At 31.9% G+C, this 11,252-nt stretch overlaps 1 protein-coding gene across 1 annotated transcript; it reads right to left on the reverse strand.

Moving 5' to 3' along the window:
• Positions 1-911: 911 nt before the first annotated feature.
• On the reverse strand, positions 912-8,585 carry LOC134228359 (protein OS-9-like). The gene is made up of 16 exons (XM_062710020.1): positions 8,411-8,585; positions 7,352-7,531; positions 7,175-7,238; positions 6,939-7,015; positions 6,732-6,839; positions 6,272-6,473; positions 6,071-6,121; positions 5,228-5,449; positions 4,691-4,886; positions 4,153-4,244; positions 3,792-3,916; positions 3,468-3,573; positions 3,031-3,126; positions 2,625-2,882; positions 1,914-2,029; positions 912-1,619 (listed from the first exon to the last, which is right to left on the reverse strand). Exons 1-16 carry the CDS (start codon positions 8,558-8,560, stop codon positions 1,509-1,511), a joined length of 2,154 nt encoding a protein of 717 aa, XP_062566004.1. The 5' UTR covers positions 8,561-8,585; the 3' UTR covers positions 912-1,508.
• Positions 8,586-11,252: the final 2,667 nt, after the last annotated feature.

Consider the following 11,252-nt stretch of genomic DNA (forward strand, 5'->3'; position numbering starts at 1 on the left):
ACATAAATAATTATAACACAGAGAATGTATCAGTAAATATAGCAAAACTGACTGCTAGTATAATTTTTATTACTTTCAACTCATCTAGTTGAGTTAAAAATACTACTAGACAGATGTAAATGAAATGGAAAGTAATGAAATAGGTGTATATTTTTAATAAATTTATTTTTAAAAATGGACAAATTTCAGTTTAAAGAGCAAGAGCCATCTTATGCATAAAATGGCCCTGTACTTATATCAATTAATTAATTATCACCCTCTTTCCCATTTCATATATTAAAATAAAGTAGACACTTTGTGCTTTCATTTTCTTTAATAAAATTTCGTTTTGAGAATCCGCATATTGGAAAACAGGCTTTGAGATATTGCAATGTTCTTGAAATTTGCATAAAACATGCGTATTTAACTACCTTCAGCAAAGAATTAAAATATGAGCACACCCCACAATCCAAAAAATAAAACATGTTTTTTGATCTTCAGAAACAGATCTTTCATTATGTATTTGCATATTTTGGATCAGAGGTTGTGCTCTTTATGAAATATTGAAAAAATGCTTCAAGTTTAGGTCATTTTTAAAGGAATTACAGGAAATGAGGAAAATGATGCATTGTATGACGTCATAATGCATTGACAAGATGTAAAATTACGTCATGGTTAATAGATACGTGGTCACCAACACTCCAAGTGATAAATACTGCATTTGCAACCTAAACTAAGCCGTTTTGATTTTTCAGAAATTCTCAGGGCCAAATAAGGACCAAAGTGGCTCTTGCTCTTTTCCATCCAAAGTTTCACTATTATGCAGTGATATTACTTTTACATATTTTTAGTGTGTATAAAAGAAAAACAAATCCATGTTTTTCCTTATATGGATAAAACCTTACTGCTCAAATTTATATAATTTATAACATTTCTATAATTATTGATAAAATATCACAATATCCTTCAAATTCAGTTGAATTAATTAAATAGCAACAAGGAAAAAATAAACTCCTTTGTCAAATTGCCCCATTGCCCATCATGTATACCATTCTCAAGAAAAATACATACAAAATTTACTATGTGCCATGTACAAACTTTAAAGCAGTTGACCTCTGGTCAATAGATAAATATACATGTAATTTGATGGGTGAACTGATTCCATCATTCTGACCCCTCCTCAGAATCTCCAAAACGTCTTGTCACTTTATTTGTGTAAGTGGAACTGAGATTTGACTGCTTTCATATTTTGTGTGTATAGTTGTAATTTCTTGCAAAATTTTAATGCAAACTTTCAAGACACAAACTCATACTCTTTCTTAACCAAAAAAACATATACATATACACTGTACACACAAATACACTTGCATATCCATTTACACACAGGCAAAAAAAAATTACTTTGATTTTCATCATCAAAATAAATAAATTTTAACCTGTCCATAGACAAAATGTATCCAATAACCAACCAAGAAAATAAAAAAAAAAAAATTATGAAAGACACTGAGTGGTGTGATTCTGTAGGCTGCTTAGGGAACTACCTCGGGGGATTTCCTCCTACTTTTACCCCAGACTTTGTTGTAGTTTGACTCCATGTTTGATTGTCGAACCTCTTCCTCTGCTGCCTCATGGTCCCCGCCCTAAAGTAACACAATTTTTTTAAAATCATGATTTGATGATCAAAGGAATCTAAAATTTTTGTTTAAATTCAACTTTTGAATACTTTCATCAGAAAACAATAGAACAGTTTTGTCTGGTTTTAAGAATCGACATTCCCAAAACTTGAAATCTTTTTTAGAAATCAAATACAGACTATTTTTGTGTTTTATATGAAATTACTTAGCCATAATTATGCATTGAGTTTATCAGTAGACTAAATTTGCCAAACATAAGGAGAATCTATAATAAGTCTGATATAATATTTCTGTAATTACCAGAATGGAGACAATCATATTTTTAAATGCACTGGTATCCTCTGCAGACAGTAGATGAACATCGTCTTTATCATCAACATAACCAGCAGTAATTATCTTCACCTGAATCTTTCCATCTACACAAATCAAAAAAAATTTAATTTCTGAACTGTCGTTAACTTATTTATGAACAATACTGAGGAAAGTCTTTCATCAATTATATTTTTGCATAAATATAAACAGATCTAACTACTTTGGCCATCTTTGCTAGCCAAGGGTTTCTCATCCAGGTGCAAATTTATATTTCCTATTTAGTTTCCCAATTGAAATTTTTTGCACATTAGCTAAATTATGAATGACACCATAGCTATTTATTAAAGTATGGCATGTTATCCTATGAATCCTTGAAAAAAAATCATGACTTCTGACGGCACCATAGGCCATACGAGTAGCAGATCATACATCCTTTGCTAGTTATGATGTACTCTGGCTAGATAAATAATTGTGAACAAAAGGGGGTAGAGTAAAACTTGTTTCGTACAAACACAGACATGGATATTGCGAATTCACGGATACAGCGAAGTTATCTTGGATCCCCAGCTATATAAATTTCACGAATTCCTTATACATATATGACGAATTATGGATATAGCAAAGGAATTTCATTGGTCCCAGTGACTTCGTTATAACTGAGTTTTACTATATTACAGATAAAATCAGAACAAGCCTTACTTCCTAGATCTAGCCCCGCCTTCTGTAGCTGGTCCTGTACATCTTCCTCCAGCTTCTGGGTCTGGGGAGTACTTTTCATAGCACTCTTCTGAAATTCTCCCTTTGTTAATTTTGTAACTCTTATCTTCACACGATCCTTTGATGATGATTTGGATGATGATTGTGATAATGATGAAGATGATGACAAAGAGGATGAAGATGATTTAGATGACGATGAAGACTTGTCATCTGATGAAAGCTCTTCTGTTTTTGATGGACCTGAAAAAAAAATCTTCATTTAAATTCCATTCCATTCACACTTTTATACGTATTATCCAGTTAAAAAAAAATTACTTTTTAGTCTTATTTTGAATTGAAGTTTTATATTCTTCATTAAAATATAGGTATGTACTCATATTCTGCTTGCCTTTTGCTATTTCATCTAATTCCTTGTCTAATTTTTGTTGAAGTTTAGCATTTTTTTCTGATATCCTCTCAAGCTCTTTGTCAACATTTAGAATGTCTGAAAAAAGAATACAATGTAAAATATGCATGTTACTATTTTTTTCACAAAATTTTCTTGTCATTTTTCCAATTTTTTGCAAATTTTTCCACATAAATGAATTTTAATCAAATGTGCCTGCATCACTTTTGGCACAGATAATTATATCTTGTTTGCAGTATACAACGTAGACATTATCACTGGCAGGAATTATATTCAAGCCTTCTTTATTTATTCGTGCATAGGGTTACAACAACAAAATAATTGTCTGTAACCAGATGAACAAGAAGGGGTACCACAAAATAAAATAAATATGGTAATAAAGCAAAATAAAGGTACATGATCAATCCTTTTTAGCTCACCTTTCTCTGTTTTGTCCAGCCTTTCTATGAGTTTATTTAAAGTCTTACTCAGCTCTTTCTGGGCTCCTTTTCTGTCCTCTAATTCTATACCTGTCTCTTCTTCAGCCTACAAGAATTTTTACTCATACGGATACATTCTCCAAATTATCAATTTTTTTCAACTTTCTTTTATAAAATGTCTATTCTGTATCTATCTAAATTCCTGAAATGACTTATTTTCATCAATCTTTAAAAAAAATCAGTATATTTTCTTTTTTCAGCACAAACAATCTTTCTTAACAATCATAACCCATAACAAGGGAAATAAATTCATTTTCTACAAACCTCTTCAATAATCTCATCAAATTCACTCTCCATGGTTTTCCTGAGAGATTCCTTAATGCTGGCCAAGTTATTCCTATTTTTAGTAAATTTCTCTCGCACACTGTTGATATCATCATCTTGGATCTCTAAAAAATAAATACAAAACATTCAGGATGCAAATACAATAGAACAGGAAACAAACTCTATAACACTGATGATCTTCATATCCTACACTTTCAGTAGAATTAGAGTAAGATGAATGCTCCACCAACTTCCTTAAATAAGTTGTTTCTAAAATTGAATGAATTTATACATTTATGCAGATAATTAAAGATGAACAAATTTCCTACATTAACATGTACAGAGAACTGAAGACTCTAACCTTTGAAAGACTGAAGAACTTTTTCATCCACCCCATCTAGTTCTTTGTCTATATCACTAACTGTGTCTTGAATCTTTTCTGTAATAGACTTTCTGAAAAGATTAAGTATAGGAATCAGAATATATATAATCAGATAATAAAAGGATAACAAAAAACAAATACATTCATTCTGGCCTCAAGACCATAAACTGAGAACAGACTTAAGTCTAAATTTAAGACCAGTATAAGTTTTAAGATAACTTTGTTAACGAAACAAAATTTACTTCATGTATTTGAATTTAAATTTTACAGAGATTTGCAAATTTTCGAGCAAAAATGTCAAGCAAAACTCAAGATATTAAAAATCAAAATTTTGACTTGTCTATTCTTAGTTTATGGTCTTGGGGCCTGATCCCAATTTCTTCTTTTGGGAGGAGGGGAACGAAAAATGTATTTAATTAAAGATATCACATACAATACTTGTCTTTAAATTTTTCTATGATATTCCCAAAAGACATGCTATTTCTCACCTGGAAATTCAATAAACAAAAGCTCTTACTTCTCAAATTTCAGTGTGGAATCTTTCTGTTTATTAGCCCCCTCTGGACTTGATTCTTCTTCAGTTGATTCCTCTTCCTCCGTCTTCTTCTTCTTCACCAAGCTCTCTACCTCAGATTGAGCCTCCTTCAACATATCCTCCAAGTCATCCATGTTTCTCACTACTTTCACTTTCATTTTCATATCTACATCTTGCCCTGTATTCATTAGATAAAAAGTTATTCAAATTTTTTTTATGCTAGCATCATATAGTTTTCAGAATCTACAGTAAAACTCGGTTATAACGAAGTCACTGGGACCTGTGAAATTACTTCGCTATATCCGTAATTCGTTATATCCGTATTAGGAATTAATAAAATGTTCATGGTGGGGGATCCAAGAAAACTTCGCTATATCCATAAATTCGCAATATCCGTGTTCGTACTAAATGAGTTTTACTGTATATAAATGTACATCCATTAAATACATGTTAAGCAAAATAAAGACAGAGATATGTGTAAACAAAAAATTAATCAACAGATGGGGAAATTTTTACTACCTCCAAACTGATCCGAGAGTTTAACGATGTCATCCTTCAGTCCAGATGATATAAGTTTTTCAATCTTAGACATGTCAGCACCTAAATCTGACACATCCTTGAATTCAAATGAGCGACTATTGTCAGTTTTCTTAATAGAGTTGGGGAGTGGCAAATCTTTTTGAACTTTGGAATCCATAATTTTTTCATCTGAATTGAATAAAGCATCTGCATCTCTTAATTCTACAAAACATAAATGACAAATGCATTATTTTCAAGTCTTGATATTTGAAATATTAAGCTTCCTCAATAAAAGGTGTTAAAATATTTTCACATACTGGTGCTTGTCCCTATGATAATAATTTTTTCAAATTAACTGACTTGCTTCATAAAATAAGTAGCTTTCAAATAAAAATAAACAAGAGATGTTTGTAAAACACTTATGCCCACCTTTCCCCACATTGGATTTTTTTCTAAGTCCAAAAGGGCATAACTCTGTCTAAAATGGTTCAATCCTACCAAAACAAATTCAGCTGAAAAATCTGTATACTAAATTTCATTTTAATATTTGCAACCTCTGCAAAGAAAATGAACGGAAACTGCAAATAAGTGGAATTTTTCTAAGTCCAAGGGGCATAATTTTGTCTAAAATGGTGTGATTGTACCCAAAACAGAACTTGACCCAGATATTCACCTGATAAACCTGTATACCAAATTTCATTTCAGTATGTGCAACGGTTGTGAAGAAAATGAACAGAAACTAAATAGATCGACAGACCGACAGACAGCAGCAAAGCATTATGCCCTCCCTTCTTCGAAGGGGGGCATAAATATATAACAATCCCTTTAGAATATCAGTCTCACCTTTTTCTATTCTCTGTTCTTCTTCCAGCTTCTCTTTCATTATTCTTTTTTCTAAAAACAATTGAAAAGAATCTCACTATGTTTCCATATTTTATAATCTACATAAGTCTATCAATCCCTTTTCGACTGAACTACAATAGATATACATAGTTCTACCATTATATGGTTCGGACATCATACAGACAATCACCAGTACATTACCTTCCTCCTCCTTGAGGTAGTCCTGATAGATCTCCTCTGACACGGCGGGGTGACAGGTGATGGGGACAGGTTTCTGGTGGGTGGGGAGTTTGAGATAGGGGTGATGACATATTTTGGTGGTGTGAATAGTCATTACATAGGAACACGTCTCTGGCTCGTCCAGCCTGGCTATGTAATCACCTCTACCCTCCTCACAAAGGAACTGAATATATTAAAAGCAAATGTTTATATGTATCATGCATATAAATATGAGACTGATAAAATTAATAAAATTGCTGGTGCATCAATGAAGTACTTTAAGATAAATGAGATACTGATTTTTCAAGTGGAAACATTGAGTACTATGCAAATTTAAACTAATCAAAATTAATACATTCAAGACAAAGAAAACTTGATAGATTTTTACAATAAACATTAGCATAAGTAAAATGAAAAAAAAAAGAAATGTTTTGATACAAACCCTGACTTCTGTTTTTCTGGCTTTTCCTGTAAGGTCACATTTTGAGCCATTGATGTACTGCTGGCTGTGATATCGATTCAATCGATTTTTATTTCTTGATTTGATTTCCTTTGGTAAAAATAAAAAAAATTACAATGTATGCACATAAACATATTAACTGTTCTTTTTTCTAAATATTAAGATTATTAGGACAACTGTATATCATACCATATTTGTTTCATTTCTCCAGTCAAACTCTGATTCATAATATCCCAACATGATCACATTTCCTTCAATTCTGCCATCTAGCAAAATAAATAAATAAATAAATAAATAAATGTAATTTCATGTTCATTTTTTAAACTTCAGACTAAAAAGTCCTAAAAAAAAGAATTCAAATTTGCCAGAAGAGATAGTAAAATTGTTTAACTAAACTTATTTAACAAATTGTGTCAAAGCTTTACCTTCCATATGAAACTGGCGGACATGTTTTCCATAACAAAACTCATAACTCCACCAATCTCTAGTCTGGAATATAAATTTAAATGTACATTTAATTATAGAAAAAAAATTAAAATACTACATCATTATTGCAAACAGCATATAAATTCATTTTGAAAATGGCTTTATTCAGTGTATACCTTAAAAAGACAAGGGCCTGACTCCATGGCTTTCAGTAACTCTGGGACCCCTGTCTCCATGGCTATTTTCTCCTCCTCTTCCTTTTGTTTCTCTGCTTCCATCTGACTTGGGATAGTACAGCGATACACCTGACCATGCTTTGATGTAACATCAATGGTTTCACTGAGTTTATCTGTATCCTACCAATTTTAACAGTTAGGTACAGTTTAATGATAATTTACAATCTCAAGTATGACACACCAGGTCTTATCTGCTCTGTTCTCTACCCCCTATATAAAAATACATAGATAGAATGTTCTATCACTAAAATGATATTGTCCTACAGACCCATATTTTAAGATAGACTTCATTCTGTGTATTCTAAATGTAGCAAAATAAACACGGGCGATAACTCGTACTCAGTGCATTTACTATGAACAATCCAAAGAGTTCTGAATGTAAACATGGCAGATAAATTTAAAGCAAGAAAAACCGTTGAGAAAATTAGTTGAATTTTCCTCTTTTTATGGATTATTTTTTGGGATAAAAGGCATATACAATCCCAAAAAGGTTTGCTTTGATTAATTTGGTAGTTATTTTCAGTGCAACCCTTTTTGTATTCTTCAAAATCGTTTTGGAGCGGATCCGCTCCGATTTGCTAAATTGCAAGTATATGGGACATATTCTAACTGTGGTGAAGGCTTGTTCTGAGACATAATTAGATTATTCTGACTAAAAAATACACAGTGTACTTTAATATGGAGAGTAGATAACAGAGCGGATATGATGCCCCTGCGAACAGAGCAAAGAAGATGTCCTAACTATATAAATCACTAACTTTATATTGTTGCATGAACTCATTTCATATTAACAGGGCCAAACAGTTATAAATCACATTTACAATCTAGACTAAATGCTAACATGTCATCCTCAAGTATTAACAAACTGATTAAGTAATGTTAAGAACACAGCAGAAACTTAAGTAGTCAGAAAATGTTACATATACCTGTACGACTGAGATAATTCGAAATGTTTACAGATAGAAACCATACGGTAGAAACTTATGCACAAAAACATACCTGTGTTGACAATAAAACGGGTTTATTTAGTATATCTATGCCATAATTTATATTTTTTAGCTCTTCCATGTCCAAAAAACTTGCCACGGTCTTGCATAATAATAAAAATGAGAAAATTATCAGTCCTGCTTGTTTTGATTCCATTTTCATTGCGCAAGCGCACTCTCATCTGTCAAATCATCAAAAACATTTTCCGGTGTAAAATTTTACATTCGAACGCACCCGAGAAAGTATAGAAATCTAGGCCTAGTCGGTTTATTTTTATTTTTTTATTTTTATTTTTGTTTTCATGAGAATCATCTGAAGGGAACTAAAGTGCCTTCTCGTTTTCTTAAATTCATATTAATTAATGTTTTATTTATTTATTTATTTAGGCCTATTTATTTATTCATTGTTATTTGCCCCCTTTATGATAAATTTAAATACAAATTGGGGGTCCAAGTGTAAAAGTTTAGAGTGAGACATTTAAAAAAAATATTTTGAAAAACTTAAATTGCATGCGTTTAAAGAAGTGGAGTGTGGCAACATAATTTTCCGTTTATCACCAAAGTGAACTATCCTGATTAGTTACAATTTCATGAAAAGGTTGAAATGGTTCGCCGAAAAACATGTCTCGCCCACAGGCACCTGACGTTACTTATTTTTCTTTTAATAAAAAAAATATACACATACCGAATAATAAATTTATTATTCGGTATGTGTATATTTTTTTTATTAAAAGAAAAATAAGTAACGTCAGGTGCCTGTGGTCTCGCCCTACGAAGTCAAGGATGGGCAACGCACTTTGAAAAATTACGCAATTTGAAAAAAAAAATCAAAGTGCGTTAAAATTGAGACAAACACAACGCACTTTCAACGAAAACATTCAAAGTAAATTAATAAGAGTGTATATCAATATTAGAATTACGATGGATGAAAAAAAATGTGTTTAAAAAATATGGAATTAAATTTTGAGAGCATTTTAAAATTATTTGTTTTAAATCTTCCGAAAATCTAATGAATTGATCTATCTACCCTCATCGAGAACGACGAGTAGGTCTTTCAGTCCAACTCTTTATCTTTCATATGTAGGCGTCGATGGCAAAATGAAAGGGATGCTGGTAATTAGCTGCAGATCTGTAGCGTTATGGTTTTATATATTTGTCTTTTGCCATAACATCTGTAGCATTATGGCTTTACATATTTGTCTTTGCCATAACGCTACAGATCCCGTAATGCAAAAAAGGTGCAATTTACGGCGCAACATTTTTTGCGCACTTTTGGGGAGAATTCCTCCACTTTCCAGCATCGGTCAATTAACTACCTTTCACTACCTAATTCTAGGCACATTATTTAACTAATCTGTATATTTTATCCATCTCCCGGCTCTTTATAATCGTCTCTACAAGTGATAAATTCGCTTGATTAAAATAATAAAATTATTTGTTAGATTGCTGTAAATTCACTTTAAACGAGTTTATTGCCTGTAGAGACAACTAAAAAAGGTTAGGAGGTGGATAAAATATACATATTGGCTAAAGAATGTGCGTAGAATAAGGGAGTGAAAGGTAGTTAATTGACCGATGGTGGAGAAAATCTTAAAAGTGCGCAAAAAATATTGCACCGTAAATTGCACCTTTTTTGTATTACGGGATCTGTAGCGTTATGGACAAAGACAAATACAGTACATAAAACCATAACGCTACAGATCTGCAGCTAGGGTTATTGAAGGTGGAAGGGGGGAGCTAAATAAAAAAAAATGCAAGCCCCAATTTTTATTGCCTATATTAAGTATTTACATAACTGATACATGTATGATGTTGAAAACTTTCAATAAGTTTGCCCTAACGTAAAATACAGGAAAACTAGAAAATGTTCAGTACAACAAAACGTATTCGAGGGAGAGAATTTATACTATGGAAAAAATCAAAACTGCTCCCTTTTTCTTTAAAAGAAATGCAGTAATGTAAATTAGATAATACCTCGGGCACGATATTTTTGGATAGAGAGTCAATTTTTCGTTATTTTTGATTTGGATTTTTTTCAAATACAGTACATTGTAAATGTGTTCCAGAAGATAAATTTATGAGAAAGATGAATAAAAATGTCCTTAGACCCGGGATGTATACTCTCGGGGAAGGGGGGGGGGGGGGGCTGTCCACAAGCACCTGTGTGAAACACAACTCAGTTTTATTTGCCATTCTATAAGAAAAAGGGAAACTAATCAGTATCAAAATATCACATAGCAGAAGAATGTGCGGACTTGATATTCAGTATGTCAGCATATTGTAACTTACGATGTTTTCACCCCCCTTTCCCCATAAAGAAAACTCATTCAATTCTAGAATAAACTCAGTATTAATGAACTACCAGTACAATGATTATCTGAATTACACGGGATTTCAAAGGATTTTTCATTCCATAAATTAAATATACATATTCTTTTACAAAATATGACAGATATTCTATTAAAGATTGAAACCTTCAAAAGAAAGCTGTCAATATTTTAATAATAATCAAAAACTTTTGTTGTCATTTGAGAGTCCGGGTTCCAAAAAACTATAATTCTGATCAGAACAAACTTTGCAAGATAAAATATATGATTATGCCCCGTAATCAGAGATTCATGGGTACATATGTAGTTCCTGTTTGTACATTCGTCTGTCTGCTTGTGCTCAGCCTTTGAATAAATGGGCTGGGGCAGGATTTTCATATTTCACATATGTAAACCAAACTTTAACTTTGGCTATAACTTTTAAACAGTTGTTGCAATACCTTTAAAATGTATTCATCAAAACTGCACCCTAGCCTCTCAAAGTATGACTAAGTTACATTACTAATACATGTACATTTGTACTGCCAC

Source organism: Saccostrea cucullata, unplaced genomic scaffold, assembly GCF_032062105.1.
Source record: "Saccostrea cucullata isolate Sc308-1 unplaced genomic scaffold, CSIRO_AGI_Scuc_v1 ctg146, whole genome shotgun sequence".
NCBI lineage: Eukaryota > Metazoa > Mollusca > Bivalvia > Ostreida > Ostreidae > Saccostrea > Saccostrea cuccullata.

Excerpts from the sequence above, each read along its gene's own strand:
- LOC134228359 (XM_062710020.1), bottom strand. The coding sequence starts at position 8,560 with ATGAAAATGGAATCAAAACAAGCAGGACTGATAATTTTCTCATTTTTA. Across the intron at positions 7,239-7,351 it reads CAGGCCCTTGTCTTTTTAAG|ACTAGAGATTGGTGGAGTTA; the intron begins GTATACACTGAA and ends TTTATATTCCAG. Across the intron at positions 3,127-3,467 it reads GCTGGACAAAACAGAGAAAG|ACATTCTAAATGTTGACAAA; the intron begins GTGAGCTAAAAA and ends TTCTTTTTTCAG.